The sequence below is a fragment of the Simochromis diagramma genome, unplaced genomic scaffold (genome assembly GCF_900408965.1).
Source record: "Simochromis diagramma unplaced genomic scaffold, fSimDia1.1 OVJJ01000596.1, whole genome shotgun sequence".
Classification (NCBI taxonomy): domain Eukaryota; kingdom Metazoa; phylum Chordata; class Actinopteri; order Cichliformes; family Cichlidae; genus Simochromis; species Simochromis diagramma.
In genome coordinates this window covers 12212594-12230174 of record NW_024387245.1, presented here as the reverse complement: position 1 = coordinate 12230174, position 17581 = coordinate 12212594, and the positions used below count along the sequence as shown (strand labels likewise).

The following is a 17581-nucleotide window of genomic DNA, read 5'->3' as shown; positions in this document are numbered from 1 at the left end:
TAGTATGGAGTGCAAATACTACAGTAGGTCTGATGAGAGTCAAGTCTCAATATTTTCAAAGTTGCTTTAAACAAGAATCTTATTGTCCAATAAAAATGTGAATTCTGTGACACGACTCCAGTCAAAAGAAAGAAAGGAAACATCCCCATCACAGTGTTCGAGGTTAAGAAGAAACACACATTCACACATGGCCTAATCTCAATTTGGAATAAAAATCTTTATTTCTTTTAGATTCTGCTACAAATTGCAGTAGTTTATTAGCATGCATAGTTTCACACAGTCAAGACAAGTAAAATCACAACTCTTTCTTCTTCTTTTTTTAAACAGCATGCATATACCCTCACATCCATTCATGAACAGTCTACAAATAATTTAGCTGTCCCAACAACTAAAGCGCATTTCACGCAGTTGTTTTGAAAATGTAATTCAGTGCATCAAATTTCTGAAAAATATTGCATCTACTTACCAAACTGGATTAGACTCACAAATAATGTTTGTAAACTTTCTTTGGCTTTTTTTTTTACCATAAAGAAGCTTCCACTGCTTCCTTGGAAATAATAGTGACGGTAAGGAAGCTGGTACACTACATGGACAAAAATATTGGAGCGCCTACCCATAGCTTCATCCTAACAAGACATATTAGACAATTCTCCAGTGTAGTGGGGACTGTTTGGGTAAGGCCCCCTTTTTTTTGTTCCAGCATCAATGTACTCGAAGCAAGGTCCATAAAGGCATAGCTGGTGTGGGAGAACTTGCAGAGCTCTGACCTCAACCCCGACAAACACCTTTGGGTTGAAGTGGAATAGAGATCGCGACCAATTACACACAAATAACGATTCTTCACCCTCATAAACACGAAACAATAATTTTGAGCAGAGTGCAACTGAACTATATAAAATCAAAGGTTAATTTATTCAAATAAGTCATTAAAAAAAAAAACTTTGTATAATCTAAATATATGCCAATCAAGTGCATTTAATTCATTTAGATTCAGTTAAATTTATCATTTGACTTTGTAACACTGTAGCAAAATTAGACAGAGAACAGAGACAGAGTATTACTTATAGTCAGCATTTCAAACAGAGTTAGAGTGGGAATTAAGAAATGGGATTTAGGTGTAGTGTATAGGTGGCCCAATAGCTTTGTCCGTGCAGTGTATTAAAGATAAGCGTGTGCCAGGAGGGAGTTCGAGAGTGAGGTTGGTCGTTTGACTGATTTTGAGGTATTAAAGGTAAAAGTGTAAATGTTGCACCAAGTGAGATTTTTTTTAACTTCAGAAATATTTTGTTCACTCAGCAAAACTCACAAAGAAACTCAAAATTATCAAAGCTCGCTGATGATAATAAAAGCACTAACCCCATCTCTTTACCTCCTATAATTTACCTCTTTGTTGATCCCACGCCTGCACAGTCAGGCGTGGATGATTTCTCAGTGTCAAAACATGTTTTGTGTATTCTGAATATACTCGCGGAAGTAATTCAGAAATAGCAAAACACAGCATATATATAAAAAGTAAGGCCTATCTTCAAGATTAGCAAGTTGCAGTTGAAAGAGTCCGTCAGTCTTATGCACAGTGGCAATGACACACACATAAATATATATGTATTGTCTATATATCACAGTAAAATAGGTATAATGTTATTAAAGTCATGAGAACTGTATTGGTGCTACATAACATATACCGAACAAATACTGGGTCACGATAGTCTCCAGTGACATAACACATGTACAGCATAAGGTGGAAAGAAACAACAGTATGCACAAAACACAAACACGCTGCTTGACAGGGGTCACGTAACATGTTTCTATATTGCCATTTGTATTTGTGCTTCAGATACGCTCGGCATTAAAAAAAGGAATGTGCTGTATGAGTTCGGGTGTTTGCTGGCATACTGCTGCTTCTTCTTAATTGCTACAATTATTAAAGTGTAATGGCATGTAGTTTGTAGGTGAGCAAAACAGCTTCACCCATTGAGTCAGGAGAAAAAAGCACATCAACATTAGAAATGTTGTCGTTAAAGGAAAATACGTTTGTAAAAACTACTTTGCAAAAGTCAGAAATGCAGCTATTGGTTTTGTTTATGCTCTTGGAAACAGCAGCAGCATATTATTCTTAACAGTGTTGCTCCCGACTGTAGTCGTCAGCATTTGTGCTTCAGCGTGGCAGTTTCAGGGCAGGGTTTGATATGTTTTCTTGTTTTGTTTTTTTGCTGTCTTCTTCATTGACAGATTCAGAAGTTCAAGCTTCATCAGTATTCTGTGCTACTTGCACTTCTTTTCCTCCAAAACCCAACAGAGAATCCAGGCTGTCGTTTTAGCTCTCAGCCAGGAACTCACCGAGACATCATCCGCACAAATTCTGAAAATTAAACAAAGGAGAGATTATTCACACAGTGCAGGGACCTCCTGTGGTGGCCAAAACGGAGCAGAACTACGGTATGGTTGTTGGAGATACTGGAGCACAAGCTGACCTTGCTCAGTAGCAGCAGAATATGAGAAAGCCTGTATTTGCTTCAAAGTGCTGAATATATTTATATTGCTTCCAAAAAAAATGTCTTAATGATATCGCCAGAGATCGTGTGCTGCTAAATGAGCATGACTTGATCTCTAGGCCATGCATTAACTTGGGTATTATTACTGCCAATCGATCTCTGTCAACAAAGAAAATATGCAAGTTAAATGGTCAATGACACATCGGCTCATGAGTTTACGTAAGAGAAACTCAGTTTTTGCCCTTTATTTTGTACTGATGATGTCATGGGGCTAATAATATGTTAGTCTGAAGATAGTTGGGTAAATTTTGGGCTCAAACAAGATAATGATCACTGGATTTCATACAGCTATGTTTAGCATTTCTGTGCTTTTTAGCTCATTGTTTTGGCTACACAGACTAGCACTTTGATTTTTCTTCCTCTAAAAGCTGAATGAGAGGAACCCTTGAAGGTCTTTTTTTGAACTGAGTGGTTTCTTGTATATTTCATGACCTTCTTTACAAGATATGTCTTTATTGATATATACTGAGGTGTCAAAACTGGTGTATACAGGTGATACCTTTAAATATTGTCTTTATGGAATAAGAAACTGCTGTGAGCCACTCTCACATCTCCAGTAGCATTGTTTCCAGATGCAGCAGACAGCTGTTTTCAGTGGTAAAGCGCCAAATGCTAGCCACAACACTGAGATGATGGAGCGTTAAGCAACTAAACAGACAGTATTTGTTATGTCTCCAGATTTATTCCCTGATCTCCGTTTGGTTCTTACGTGTAGTTATGGTTTAGGTTTTGATTTTTCATTTATTTTAAAGTGTGATAAGCCTCCAGCTTTTTGTTATTTGTGGAGTTATTAGTCAGGCATGCACGTTCTGTGTGTCTGTGTTTTACTGTGGCTGTTGCCCAGCTCCGTGATTAGCCTTGTGTATATAAATAGTCCTGTGTCCCCTTTCCTTTGCCGAGTTGTGTGTTATCATGCTCTGTGTTATCACGTGGTATTTATTTTTTCTTGCGTTTCGACTTGTTTGGCACTTTGCAACAGCCAAAATAAGTCCTTGTTTATTAGAGTTCTGCCTCTCTGAGCTTTGTGTTTGTGTCCAGCACACGTCACATTTACCCTTGATATCAGTTTGCTGTGCTATATAAAAAAGCTTTAAAAAAAGCTATAAAGTTCCCAGTAAAAGACAAAAAAATCAATTAAAGTTTAATAAAGATATCAAAAAGCAAAACTACACATCAGGTTGAATCAGTCTGCAGGTGTTACCAGGGTTTATAAAAGTCATAATCGCTGATCCACTTGCATGCACACGATATTAAATAAGCACTGGATACATACTAATACTACAGGATCCTAAAACAGAGCTGAACTTGAGGTTTCAAGTAGATCTGAATAGACCCCAATTCATACCGTCTATGAGAGCAATTTCTAAACCTCATTTCTTTTTCTACCCAATTATATTTGCTTCCATATCTATTTTTAGCTTTAAAACAATTACCGAGGCACTCGAGCGCATAACCAAGTGCTGAGTATTCATATTTATTCTCTCGTCAGCCTCATTAGCAACCTGATGGTTCTCTCCTGCCTCACGTCTTCTTGTACGTTCTTTTCTGATCTTCACCCAAAAACCTGAAATTATGTATCTCTAAGTTTAGTAACACTGCTGAGAACAGCAAAACAGCCTTAAATTTTCATCCCCGGCATCCTGCTGTATACATCTTTCTCTCTGTGGGTAATCTATGAGGTGACATAAACCTTTGGCAAGGAGATTATCTGAGACAGACCTACTGCTTCATCCCCTCACCTCACTCTCAGCATGGTATTGGTATATAAGGCAGACACATAGTGGGATTTTGCTTATACGTGAAATAGCTGTGTGCGTGTGTTTCAGAGATAGACTGAAGGTTGAGAGAGAAGGACAAAAGCAGAAAAAAAGGTTATACTGTGTTCACAGACATACTTCACAGTATTTTCTACCTTCAAAGTCTACATGTCCATCTCCGTTGATGTCGATGTCTCGCAGTATTTCCTCCAGTTCTCTGTGTCCAACCTAGAAAAGTCAGGTTGGCGTGACAGTGTGAGCTTCTGTGGCACAAAGGTTTAAAAGCAGACAGGCTGGACAGTGATGGAAAGCTACAGGCACGAGAGCAGCTCTGTACCTGCTGTCCCAGAAGTTTTTTCATGGCTTCTCTGAGTTCTGCAGTGCTAATCTCGCCGTCACCATTAGTATCGAACTGAAAATGGGAAATAAACACATTACTAAAAACATATTTATTGGTATTAAATGAAAATATAGCATTGAAAAAAATCCCGCCTTTCCTTACCTCTTTGAAGGCATCCCTCAGCTCCTTCACCCCTATCATGTCTGCTGTTTCAGCCAGAAGTTTGGGCCCCATGAGTTCAACAAAGTCTTCAAAGTCAACATGTCCTCCCACTGACGGATAAAATGTCAGCTTTTATGAGCAAAAACTGGCAGAATTTTTTTTCTTCATTTCAACATTATCATATGAATAGTAATGGTGAAGAGTAAACTCTAATTTTAAAGGGTCAGTTTACCCCCAAATCCTGGCAGCTAGCACTATTTATCAATCTTCAATGTTCTGATTGGCCGTAAAGCTGCTTATTTTACCTTTAATATAGCGGTATTAGATGGCAATATGTAGTGATGACCAGAGACCAAGGAAGTGGGAATTTCATGAGTTAAAATTTCCTGATTCTTTTTGTGAAGAATACTAGGATGTCAAATGTCAACCTTTTAAACTTCCAAATAAAGGTTTGTGTAATCCGGTTGTGATTTCCTGAAGGCTGTGCAAATCTTGTAGCCAGAACACACAAGCTGAGTGTCACGTTCAGTTTGCATCCACCATAAGGTAAGTGCATTTGGTTCCATTACATAAAATAGAAGACTGATATCTCTACAGCCAATCTCTCCAAAACTGGGCGGCTCTTATCAGAACAATCTAGATGGATAAGCAGCGCTACAGGATAAAAGAAGTGAATGTATATTAGGGTGAAATCTCTCTTTCAATTTTTATGCATATTTGGCAATGAATCAAGCACACAGGCACACTTCTAACTTACAGTTCATGTTGATCTGCTGGCTCAGTTCTATTAGCTCCATCTCTGTTGGCATGTATCCCATAGTTCTCATGCAGTTCCCCAGGTCTTTACAGCCAATGAACCCATCTTTGTCTTTGTCAAACTCCTTGAAGGCCTCGCGCAGCTCTGAGACCAAATGAAATTAAGTGCAAATGTGACAAAGATGTGTTGAAAACTACTTCAGAATACTGTAAAATTCACTCTTTATTTTTACTAACAACATAGCATACCATCCATTTCTTCTGGCCTCAGCTCTCGATCCTGTGGAGGATCATATTGCAAGTTAGTACCCAAACACTGCTGATATCTTAAAAAATCAGGCCAATTCCCAGCATACAAAATGACACTGTAAAAAAGTATATTGGCAACCAAAGTGCCACAGAGTGCCACGAGCTTTCAGTTTTCACTCCAGCTATAGAGAGAAAGAAATTATTAGTGGGATCACACAGTTAATAAAACATTGAGTCTTCTATTTATAATTAGGCAGTGGGATCAAAGTGAAATCCCAGAAACAAAATGCAACCTTTGTTGCAGCAGAAAAGAATCAGAACCATTTACTGTGTCTTTAGAACGGATGTGTGCGCAATGAGTGAAAATTGTTAGTATTTAGGGTAAATACAGAGACTAAAGGAAGATGTTAATACAAAATAATATGTGTCAGTCCATTGAATTAGAATAACTAGTCTCGACCACTGTATCCTTTAAGAAGTCCCATATGAGAGCTCATCATCAGAACAGTCGTCTGCACTGAGGATTTCAGCATTGCTCCTGGCTTTAATAACAAGACCTTGAGTCGTGTTGTCAGCTGCTGGGAATAGATGAAGAGAAATAATCACCACGTGAGTAGCATTTCTGCCGCTGCCATAACCTGTCCTAATAATCCTCCATCCAGCTACAAAATGCATCCATCCTCATGCATAACAGATGCTCACATGCCCTTTCAGCATTCAACTTAAATTATCCAACAAAAAAAAAAAACATCTTCTAAGCCCGACCGCTCTTCAATACATGCAGGAAGTGCTGACATTACAGTAGAAGGTGATTGCTACACACATGGGATTTGGTTGTTGTGCATGTACTGCATTGTGTGCTATAATCTCTCTTGGCATGCATGCACATGATATTTTCTGGACTTACGTACAGCCTGCCGGCTCTCAGCGAAGCCCTTGCGTAGAAAGATGCATGCAGGCCCCAGTACGTTGTGCATGTTGGCTCCATTCTGGGCCAGGGCTACTAGTGGCTCAAGATAGGCCCCCCCAGATCCCCCCTCCTCACAGGATTGCACTGCTTTGTAGTTCTTCTTCTGGTCCTGAAGAAGCATCCGGTGGGTAGCCGGATATGGATGAAGAGGCAAAGACAGGGGTAGAGAGTGTGACTCAGTTTGTTGAGGTATTGTTTCAACAAGGAGTCAACATGGAGATGGGAAGGAGGGAGGGCTCAGAAGAGGATCATAGATGACAGACATATGTCTGTCAGTCATTGGAAAGTGTGGAGTCAGGTGAGTCATGAAAGAGGAAAGGATCTCAGTGACAGACAAGTGTGTGTAAAATATAGTGACAGAGCAACTGATGCCATCTATGTATAAATCCATCCGGCAAAAACCATCCTGCACAGCAGAACACTGCAGAGCAGGATGCAGGCCTCTTTTCATGTCACAAAGCAATAGCCTAATGTAAATAGTGCCTATCATTTTTTAATGGTCCTCACAGGTTATTGTGATCATTTTGATTCATTACACAATGTGGTTTGACTTTAGTAGCTTTGGCCATTGTTTCCAGTGATTACGATAACACTGCACTCACCACAATTGCTGAGATGTGGGGAAACAACAAGTCCAACTCCACACACTGGTCACACTTAACTCTGATATCAGTTTTTTTGCTCTACAGGGATGAATTGTAATAATAATAATAATAGTAGTAGAAAGCAGTTGCATGATTGCTCCCCAGATCTTATCACAGAAAATGGAGAGTGCAATATTATCTAAGCAATGGCCAGAACTAACAAAATAAGACCCAAGCTCTACTAAAATCAAAGAATTTCTTAATTTTTTTTTCTACAAGAGTGCTTGTGCTTTTGACTGACGCAATTTATTTTTAGATTGCAAATCTGTAAGCAGTAGTACGGTTTTCTTTTAGTTCAGCACGAGGTCAAATAAGGGCATTTAGAGAGTTATAGTGAGTCCATGCAAGTCAGCTACAGCACTATTGCTGGGATTGTTACTTAAAATTACCCAGAAGTGGCTAGTTTTCTGTTTTTTTGTTTTGTTTTTGGGGGGTTTGTGCACATTATAAAACAGTTTTCCTGAAGGTGATGCTGACGTTCAGCCAGCCATTTAATTATAATCACCAATTAGCCAATCAACCAGGGGGCGAATGTTGTTCTCTCACATCAGTCATTGTGATTACCGAGAGGGCTACAAGTTAATTAAAACAGTTTTTTTTAAGCCAAATAAGGTCCAGAAGGTCCAGCTGCAGACCAACACAGCTCAGATTGCTATTTAAAAAACAGAGTCTAATGTGCATTTTGGTCAAGATGAGATTAACTAATTTTAATGCACTAATATCTCTTATAAAACATGTCACATTGATCTAGTTTTGAATTGCTGCACTTTAACATCCAACTCAATGCAGGAATTTAAAGCTAAAAGGTAGAGAAGTAGACGTTATATCACAACGAGTTACCAGCGGACCATTTTGCTGTTGTTTTAAATCTTTCTGACATGAATTTGTACAACGTTCAGATGCTTTATACTGTCAGCACAAGACATCTGCATGCATATGCAATGAAAAATTAATATGCATGCTTGTGCAATATGCACAAACACACACTATTATGCGCTCTACAAATGACCTTCACACTCCATCTGTTACCATGCCAGTCGTCCTGCCAGTTCGTGCATTCCTACAGTTTTCACCACAGGAGCGGATGCCCACTGGGTAATCTGACCAAGTGATGCATGGAGCGGGGCTGTCTGTGGCTATATCGTGCCAGAAAAGTACTATGAACACATGCGCTAGTTTTTATATAACTAAAAAAGAAAATACATGTACACACGCACGCACACGCACATACAAGACCAAAGAAAAATCTGAGAGGATGTCAAAGAAACGCTGAAGTCAAGCAAGAACTTCTTCAGCACTCCAACCAATTTTTGCACAGATGGCATCAACAGTTGCTTGTCATATTGTTCTTCCTCAAGGATGTGCAGCTGGCGCAATAAAGAAAATTCTATTCGTGGGTCTGCCTCCCTGCTACACTGACAGTCTATTCAAGCATACACTGATACATGAAAGATGTAATCCAAAATTAGATGTATTAATAAGCCCAAAGACTCTGAGCCAGTGAAAACAGCACACCTGTTTGCAACATTTTCACTGCCTGATCGCATCTTGCAGGTGCTGTTCAACAAGGTAGCATCTTCACCTGGCTGATAAGGTGGTGTGCAGCCTGACTGACCTTAAGTGATGTGATCCTAATTCACAGATGCAGTCGACAGGTCAACCGAGAGGACTGACCAGCCCCTTGAACCTCTATGTGAATACATGCACTGATAAGGAAAGAGAAATCTTTCTGAAGTCCTTAAAAATGTCAACGTGTAAATGCAGACTGAGTTTTAAAGATCAAAACTAAAAGCTCCTGACTTGGCTAAAAGTACATAAGAGACGAGCTTTAATCTTAAATTATTCTGCTGTTATTCTCCACACAGCCTGAATGTAAAATATCTAACAGTACGCCAGCTCAGTCAGTGCAGATCCAGTCAAATAGCCATCGGTCAGGTTGGGGACAAACCATTAGAAAAACATGCACCAGGAAGGAGGAGATTCAAGGAGAATGAAAAACCTCAAAGCGGACCTTACCTTCTTGGTGAAAATTTTAAGCGACTTTACAGAGTTGCCCATTGCAAAAACAAACAAACCAAAAAAAAAAAAAAATCTTCCTGTCTTATGTTTTCTCTCTAACTGTGGCTGTGTTAGTGAGCCTGCATGTAAGTGCACGTGTATGCATGTGTGTTTGCAAGTGTTTCCAGGCATGCATGGGAATAAGAGTGATTAGAAAGCGAAAGAGGGTTCAGTGGGTCATTGACTAATAAAGGAAGACATTTGGGAGAAGGCAGGGAGAAGAGCAGGGATATAATAGGAGGTACGAGGGGAATAGGACGGAGAGGAGTGTGCAGGGAGGACCTGGAGGCAAGGACACTGGAACGAGGGGGAGGGACACTGAGACAAAGGGAGGGAAATATGTAAACAAGAATGACGGACAGGTCAGAAAAAACACAAAGATGCGCGAAAGAGAGGAAGCATGCATGTAATCAGCTCGAGATGCAAATGCCAGAAGTAGAAAAGAAAGACTGCTTATTCATTCTATCCTCTCTCCTACTGTGTCTTCCCTCCCTCTACCCTTTCTCTCTTCTCTCTCTGTCTCTGTTATCTCTCTCCCTCCCTCTCTCTTCTCTCTCTGTCCGTCAGTCTGTCTCATGCTCTTTTCCCCCTCAATTGCTCCCCCAAGTCCTGCTCACCCCACAGTTCTAAACCATCTATACGAATGTGACAGAAGAAGCTCGTTCGGACAAGCATATTACCTTCCCCTGAGCAAGATGCTGGAGACACTAATCCAAACATGCACACACGCACATGCACACACAGACACATCTCTCTCTCTCTCTCTCTCTCCCTCTCTCTCTCTCACTCGTACACACGCTCGATTAGACACTCTTGGATGTGGGGCTGTGGAGCTAAAAATATAACACACGCTCTCTCTTCCCCCCCTATTCCCACCACTCTACCCCCAGCATCCATCCCTGCTCTCTCTCCCTCTCCCTGTATGTGTCGACCACACACATACACACAAAGACGTAGAAGCATCACAAAGTCACGTTAAGCTTGAAGGGCTCGGATTCAGATCAAAGCTAAAATGTGCAAGAAATGACACATGGATTCTGAACCACCGCGCTGGAGGATTCAAATCAGTGTGTGCAAATGCAAACACACACAGACGGAAAATAAATGCTCTCTCTCAGCCTATCTTACGCACACACACACACACACACACAAGCATACATTTGTTGTCAGGCACAATGACCAAAAATGTGGCTTTCTAAAAATGAAGCCTCTGTAAAAACAGTAGTGAAAAGGAAAATGCATGCAAATGCAGATGTGGCTAATTAACTGATCAACACTTTGTCCTACTGGGCTTCACATTTAAAGTAAATGCTGTACCTTTTATTCCAGGGTGCAATAAAAACTTAACAAACAAAAATATGAGCTTAAAGTTAATTCACTCATTTCATTTTGTCTCACTATATGTGTTTCCATACCATTTTGCATTTACTCGTTAGTTATTATTGACCTCTGGTTCTCTTCCACAGTGTTTCTTTTGTCCCGTCTTCCTCCCCTCACCCCTAACAGCTCACGGGAGATGGCCCGCCCCTCCCTGAGCCTGGTTCTGCCGGAGGTGTCTACCTCTTAAAAGGGAGTTATTCCTTCCCACTGTCACCAAGTGCTTAGGGGGGCCATCTAATTGTTAGTGTGTCCTCTATTTTTTGTAGCGTCTTTACCTTAAAATATAAAGTGCCTTAAAGGGACTATTGTTGTGATTTGGTGATACATACTGTACATATATTGCATAACTTTAAAATGCACAGAGTGTTTATTGCAGGAGTTTTAAGTGAGAATTCAGACATGTTCTTATTGACATGTCCCTCTTAAGTAAAAGCCCTTCCCTCTGAGGCATATTTTAAGGTATGTAAACAAGTTCTGCCTTAAACATTTATTATTTATGACCAGTTTGGTTTTTTTGCATATGATAAAATGAATGATTATTTCTTAAAACCAAGCTGTTGTTTGATAGCAAATCTAATTATGTTGGTAATGTTTAAAAAGAAAACTGAGGAGAAGCTTTTAGGATTTTGGTAGTCGTCATTTTATGCAGGAAAAGTTCTTCTTTCTGTCATAAACATCCACTCTTGTGGTAACTTAACAGTCGTTCGCTGCGGCACTGACGTGCATCAATATTTCCCCCTCCTGTCCGACCTTGTCTATTCACTGATGTTCTAATAAACACATTCACGCCCAAGTTGCTTCACATCTAACTCCCATTCAATATCTGAGCGGCTCCTCTGCGTTGTTCCTTGGGTGATTCATCCAGCCTCTCACCACAGGCTCATTGTGAACTTCAGAACACATCAGACGTCAGACACAGGAGCCGTCAGCTCTTATAATGTCACACCGTAGTGTGCACGGGCATGAGATCCATCCCTCTCTCTCTCTTTTTGCTGTATCCTTTCCCTTTTCCATCATACTCACTCTCGGATACTTTACCCACTAAGAAGCATGTCATTTACTTTCGTTGATATTAGTATCAGATGGTTATGGGGTGACCATTTATCAAGAGTCTACATACACACACAAGGCAGGAATCTAAATCAAACAGGAATATTAATCGTTTCCTTTGCGATTTATTTGAGATTTGAGGTCAAACATAATCCTGTTTCATCCATCCTTGGCCATCAGCTGTGTTAAATGAGCTGAGAGAAGTAGGAGGGTGAGGGAGGGGACTGATGCAATAATAAGCTCACATGAGTTCACCAGCCGTTGTCCTCTAAAGCCACCGAGTTAATATTACACAAACAAGGAGACTGTGACCACAGAATTCATGTGGTTTGTTTGTGAGTTCATCATCAAAGGACATCCGAGCGGTGAAAAGACACGCAGTGCGCACTTGCGTCATCTTCTTGTGTTTGAGTTGAGACGTCACAGTTTTTATCCTGCAGCTGATTCATTCATTGGAGTCAGATTATAGTCAGTATTTAAGTATTTTTCTTACAAACATCTGCTTTTATGTGAGAGGAGTTAAACATCCAGTGTGTCAGCAGGGGAAAAATATTCATATGTGTCTTTTTATTGCATGTCAGTTATTGCTGATTTTTTTTTCTCTCCCTCTGAGTCATTTATCCCTTCTAGTCTGTCTCGCAGTCTCTCACACTGATTTTCCCTTTCAGCCTCAGGTCTGCATCAATATTTAGCATCATCACATGGGCACACATGCACTCACACACACACACACTTCATAATGTAGCATGTGCATGTGTGTGCACGGGCCTCTAATCCTCATCTCAAAAAGGGGTTTACCTCCTTGTTGGAGATATAAATATACCTACCAAAAGTAGCTTTGTATGTTCTAGATATGAAGGAGGTGTATGTTCTTATTTTCACCCTGATCTTTCTCCTCATTTTACTCATTTGTGCTCTCTCTCTCCCCCCCGCCCCGTAGGCACTCTCCTTTTATCCCCTCTCAGACGTCACTATGACCCAGGTCAAAAAAGGAAAAAGGAAAAAGGAAAGGAAGAGAAGGAAACATCAGTGCATGCGAGTACAAGACAAGTAACAGGAAGTGGAGTTAATCTGTGTTTTAAGACCTTTTCCTTAGATTGTCTTTAGACTTTTCAGGTGGGAGCGAGGAAGTGAGAGGTGATGAGCGTTTGCTGGTATAACAATCATCAGGTCTGCCAGTAAAGGCGCTCACTCTTCCTATTTTACATCCTTTGTCCCCCTCATTTATGCGATTCCTCCCCGCTTCCTTCACTTTCTTTTCCTGCCCTTTCGCTTCTCCTGGCTTCCTGATGTGACATTCTCCCCCCACTCCACCCCCTCTCTCCCTCACCCACACACTGGCAGCTCAAAAACCTTGGTACAAATGATACTTGCTCCCTCTGCTGGTCAATGCACATCCTTCAACTATTATTTTAGAAGAAGAAAAAAGAGATTTTTCTTCATAATAATTTCTCATCACACATCTTTCAATAATAGTTCTCTACTACATTTCCACATTTCCTGCGAGAGTGTGCAGAACAAGGTCACAAAAACCGAGAGCTGTAGTTGGGCTCTTAAAATAGAAACAAATTTTCTACTGGGACGTAAAAGTGCTCTGTCCTCGATCAAGGTGTCCTTTTAAACCCGAATGGTTCAAAGGCCAGAATGTGCTGGGATAATGGGAGCTAATTGCGGTGCACGGATGCTCTAAGGATAGAAAATTTGAGTGAATCACAGTGCCACAATCTCCCTGTAACAAACAATCCGCAAAATGCAAGCGGCAAAACACATTTGTCCTTATTCTAACCCCCACACTTGCCTCTGTGGTCATCGTGAGTCATCATGATTCACGTATTAAAATGTGAATTTTAAGATGACGGCTTGAAAAAACATTCACCGTCTTTCTCAATCAGGAAGCGCACTTGCAGAAGCCTGAATATTTTTGCCAAGACAAAACAAAAAGTAATAAAAAGAGGAAAAAAACACCCTGCCCTCCTCCAGTCTCTCATAATCAGGTCTTGTTGGGCTATTTTTAGCCTTCTCTACATGCAGCGAGTGTGTTCTGTTAGGATTGTGTGCAGATCTTGATGTTACATAAGAAAATATGAAAAGAAAGAGTTTGCAAGGAGTTTAATGCCTCATTGCTGGACCCGGTGTCAAGCTGCCACATCCCGATTTAAGAAGTACTAAAGGGCATACTATGACGATTGTGTTGTCAAATAAATGAAACAGCTTAGGTAAGACGCTGAGCAGGTGCAAAAGAAGAAATAAATAAATAAATAAGAAAGCATGCCTGCATAAGCCTTCTCAGCTTTCTTCACTTTTTGTCCTCACACATGCATCATTCGCTTGCTGGCTCCTTCACACAAACACTGATGCACACAGACTCACAACTAGCTCGCGTCCACTCACAAATTCATTTTAGCTTTTGACGGCCGTGTTTGGTATGACTGAACTTCCGGGCGATATCACAAAACAAAGCACTTTGAGAATTTGATTATTTTCTTCCAAAATCAGAATTAATTACAGTAGGTATGCTGGTTTGGTAAGCCTGCATTTTCAAATTACATTTGTAGCTTTTTATACTTTTTCTAGCTTTCACAAATGTAATTCTTCCTCACTGTTCCCTGAATCAAAAATCTGAATTTTTCCCATGTGGGATCTAGGCAGAAAATATCAGATCTCCTTATTCTATGCACATCAGCAGCTCTGGAGACTTTATATAGCACACCGCTGGATGGATTTTGCCTCACTGGAACCCCTAAGACTGATTGGAGCTTTGGCCTGGATTGAGGAGTTATTTCTAGAACACATTAGCACACTGAGAGGTAATTGTCTCCTCTTTAGCTTTTTATCATCCAAAGATGATGAAGAAGGATTTTAAGTGAAATGAGAAAAAAAGATGGGGTGGAGGGGGTTGAAAAATCTAATGTGCAGCTTCCTGATCTGTCTGAGTAACAGGAGGAATTTGGCACCCTTTGTAGAAAACTAGTTTATTTGGAAGTGAACAGGTGGTGAAGTGATGCAGCCTGCATTTGTCACTCACTACGTTATTGGCAAATGTTACGAATGATATCTCTACAAACGCTTCACTTACCGTTGTGTGTGTGCGTGAGACACACGGGCTCTCATCACTGAAACATTTTCCACACAGGGGGGTAAGCTGATCCCCCTGCTGTCACTCAGGTGACAGCAACAATGAAAGTGACTGCATTCATATCGGGATGCATGAAAGACTACAGAGAGCGTGAAAGTAATGGATACCCAAAACAAACAGGAGCCAGATTTGGACTGAAAAGATGCATTCATTTTTAATCTGCCCAGAACGGGTGACACCCTGTCAGTCCAGCCTCACCTTCATCTCACCTGTGAAACCTGCTGCTGAATTTCAGCAGCTCTTTTGAAAAGCATGTATGCTGCAGTTAATGGACCAAACCTTTGCAGCAACGAACAGGAACCCACAAGTAAAAAGCTGAATATCTAATGAGCAATATTTATTTTATTCATTTAGGATTGTTTTATTTATGTCCTTTTATATTGAAAGATCTGCTGTGACCCTGAATTGGATAAGAAAAAGACAATGGATGGATGGATGGATGGATGGATGGATGGATGGATGGATGGATGGATGATGAATGGATGGACTTTCAAAACATTTTCTTTTTTATCTGTGAATGGAGATGGTCTGAATGTGATACACATGTCCACACAGAACATGAAGATCCAGTAGTGCAATCCAGTAAGGTCCTCAAAGTGAGCAACCCGCATCACTTTGTAAATAGACTCAATTTTGATCTTTGTGGGGGAATAACAACGTTTTTCTCTTTAGTGCAAATAATTAAAAAAAAAAAACCGACTGTTCCAGTTTCTTCTGGTTAATGAGTCTGCTTTTTTTTTTTATTCATGCTGCTACTGAGCAGTAATACAGCTTGATATTTTGCCCTTTGCATTATGCTACAACAAAACTCTGCAGACTTAATGTCGAAACAAGACATTGTTTAATTTAACTTAAAAAGATTTAGAAAACTTAAAGAAGGTCAATCTATAAATTAATTATGACATTCAATTTTTCCCACTTTGATCAACTTTCGAACACTTTCGAAGTTCAAATGTTCTCCCCTCCCCACAAACCTCCTTACCTGCCCAAAAACTGATTTCACTATAGGATGAAGACTGGAGTCATACTCAGAGGATGCTGCGTTTAGTCTTTTGGTTTTGCGGCCGGCCGCTGGCCGGACAGGTGCGCTTGTCGCAGGTGGGTCTGAGCTGAGGCTGGATGATGACCCGGTGACGACTCTCTCGCTGGACTCGAAGAAGAAAGCTGCATCGTCCTGGTGTTTTGGATAAGATGGGGTTGGTGAGGTTCTCCTGTCGTGTCTGGATCCGCCCTGCGGATGCGCAGCGGGAGGCACCTCACCTCGAGTGGAGTCGTGGTGGTGATGATGATGATGAGACTGTTTGGATCTCGAGGACCCGATGTGCTGTTTCTGATGCCTGTTCATCCTGTGCCCCACATCCTCCTGAGTGTATTCTTCATCATCTTCATCATCAGCCAGGGTGGTCGGCTGCCGGTGAGTATGACTTTTCGGCGTCCGATGATGGTCACTTAAATGTCGAGAGTCGGCATGTCTTGGTTGGCAGAGAGGTCTCCGCACACTGGTCTCGCAGTCTTCCCTCCAGACCGCGTCCTCGCTGCCTCCAGCTCCGGCGGGATGATTATGGTGAGAGCGCTGGCTCCTGTGACCGTGGGGACCGCGATCCCCGTGGGCAGACCTGCGGTGGGGCCCCGATGTTCTAAGCAGAGAGGTGGTCGACTCGCTTTTGGGAAGAGATGAGCTCATCGTCCGCGCTCGTTTGACAGGCGAAGTGAAGCTGAGGAAGGATGAAGGTCAAGCAAAGGAAAAGAAAGCAGTCCTCCGCCACGTGCAGGTGTTCAGCCTCAGACGGTGGGACCCCGCTCTTTAATCCACATCCACGCGCTCGATCAGCACTTGGCAGAGCGCAGAGAGGAAGTTGGAGCACCTGAGCGAGAGAGTGGCAGCAGAAAAATGTAGAAGTTGAGCTCTGTCAGCTAGCCGGTCAGTCACGGGGGGATCCGCTAAGTTTGGATGACAGCACTGTGTTGCGCTGCCGCGTGTCACATGCGGCAGCAAGTTCACTCCGCTCCACGTCACTACACATAATTTCACACGTAATGAGCAGCTCGATTAATTTTGTCCCCCCCCCCCCCTTTTTTTTTTTTTTTTAACGAGCAGTCGCTTGGACGTTTCTGCTCACGTTCATGTTTTACATACAGTGGATGATGCATCAAAATCACAAACATCGACAGAGAAATGTTATTAGACCAGACAGCAGTCAGGACTAACAAGTGGCTTCAGTGAGATTAACGCGAGTGGACGGTGGTCATTGTTTTCAAGGACGGGCAAGGTAGATCCCCTGTGTCCTGCAAATCTGGAACTTTTATCAAACACTTCACGAGTTAGAAGGACTTTTAAGTTGGAATTAACGCTGATCACCCTTGAGATATACAACACAAAGCAACAGTAAAACATGATGTCACAAAAGGTCAAATAAAATGACAGCTTTGGGGGAAAATACTTTAAGTGATTCTTAAATGATTCTTTCTCCAATCCTTCAAATCAATTTGCAGATTTAGGAAAAGACTGGTGTTAAATCTCTACTAT

The 17581-nt window shown here is 41.2% G+C and overlaps 1 protein-coding gene across 5 annotated transcripts; it reads right to left on the bottom strand.

Annotated features, from left to right (window-relative positions):
* Window positions 1-512: 512 nt before the first annotated feature.
* On the bottom strand, window positions 513-17219 carry cabp1b (calcium binding protein 1b). Of its 5 annotated transcripts, none has more exons than XM_040000644.1 (8): window positions 16037-17218; window positions 6728-6895; window positions 5817-5847; window positions 5569-5712; window positions 4812-4921; window positions 4647-4721; window positions 4465-4537; window positions 513-2359 (listed from the first exon to the last, which is right to left on the bottom strand). In XM_040000644.1, the coding sequence occupies exons 1-8, from the start codon at window positions 16736-16738 to the stop codon at window positions 2334-2336; spliced, it is 1329 nt and encodes a 442-aa protein (XP_039856578.1). In that variant the 5' UTR covers window positions 16739-17218; the 3' UTR covers window positions 513-2333. The 5 variants fall into 5 exon arrangements, with proteins under 5 accessions (XP_039856578.1, XP_039856581.1, XP_039856580.1 ...); XM_040000647.1 differs by lacking the exon at window positions 16037-17218 and adding an exon at window positions 9438-16019; XM_040000646.1 differs by lacking the exon at window positions 6728-6895 and having other exon boundaries at window positions 16037-17216.
* Window positions 17220-17581: the final 362 nt, after the last annotated feature.

Coding starts and splice junctions, on each gene's coding strand:
- cabp1b (XM_040000643.1), bottom strand. CDS start 16,738: ATGAGCTCATCTCTTCCCAAAAGCGAGTCGACCACCTCTCTGCTTAGA. Junction 6,896..16,036: donor TGAAATCAGTTTTTGGGCAG/GTAAGGAGGTTT, acceptor ATGCTTCTTCAG/GACCAGAAGAAGAACTACAA. Junction 4,922..5,568: donor CCAGCAGATCAACATGAACT/GTAAGTTAGAAG, acceptor TTTATCCGTCAG/TGGGAGGACATGTTGACTTT.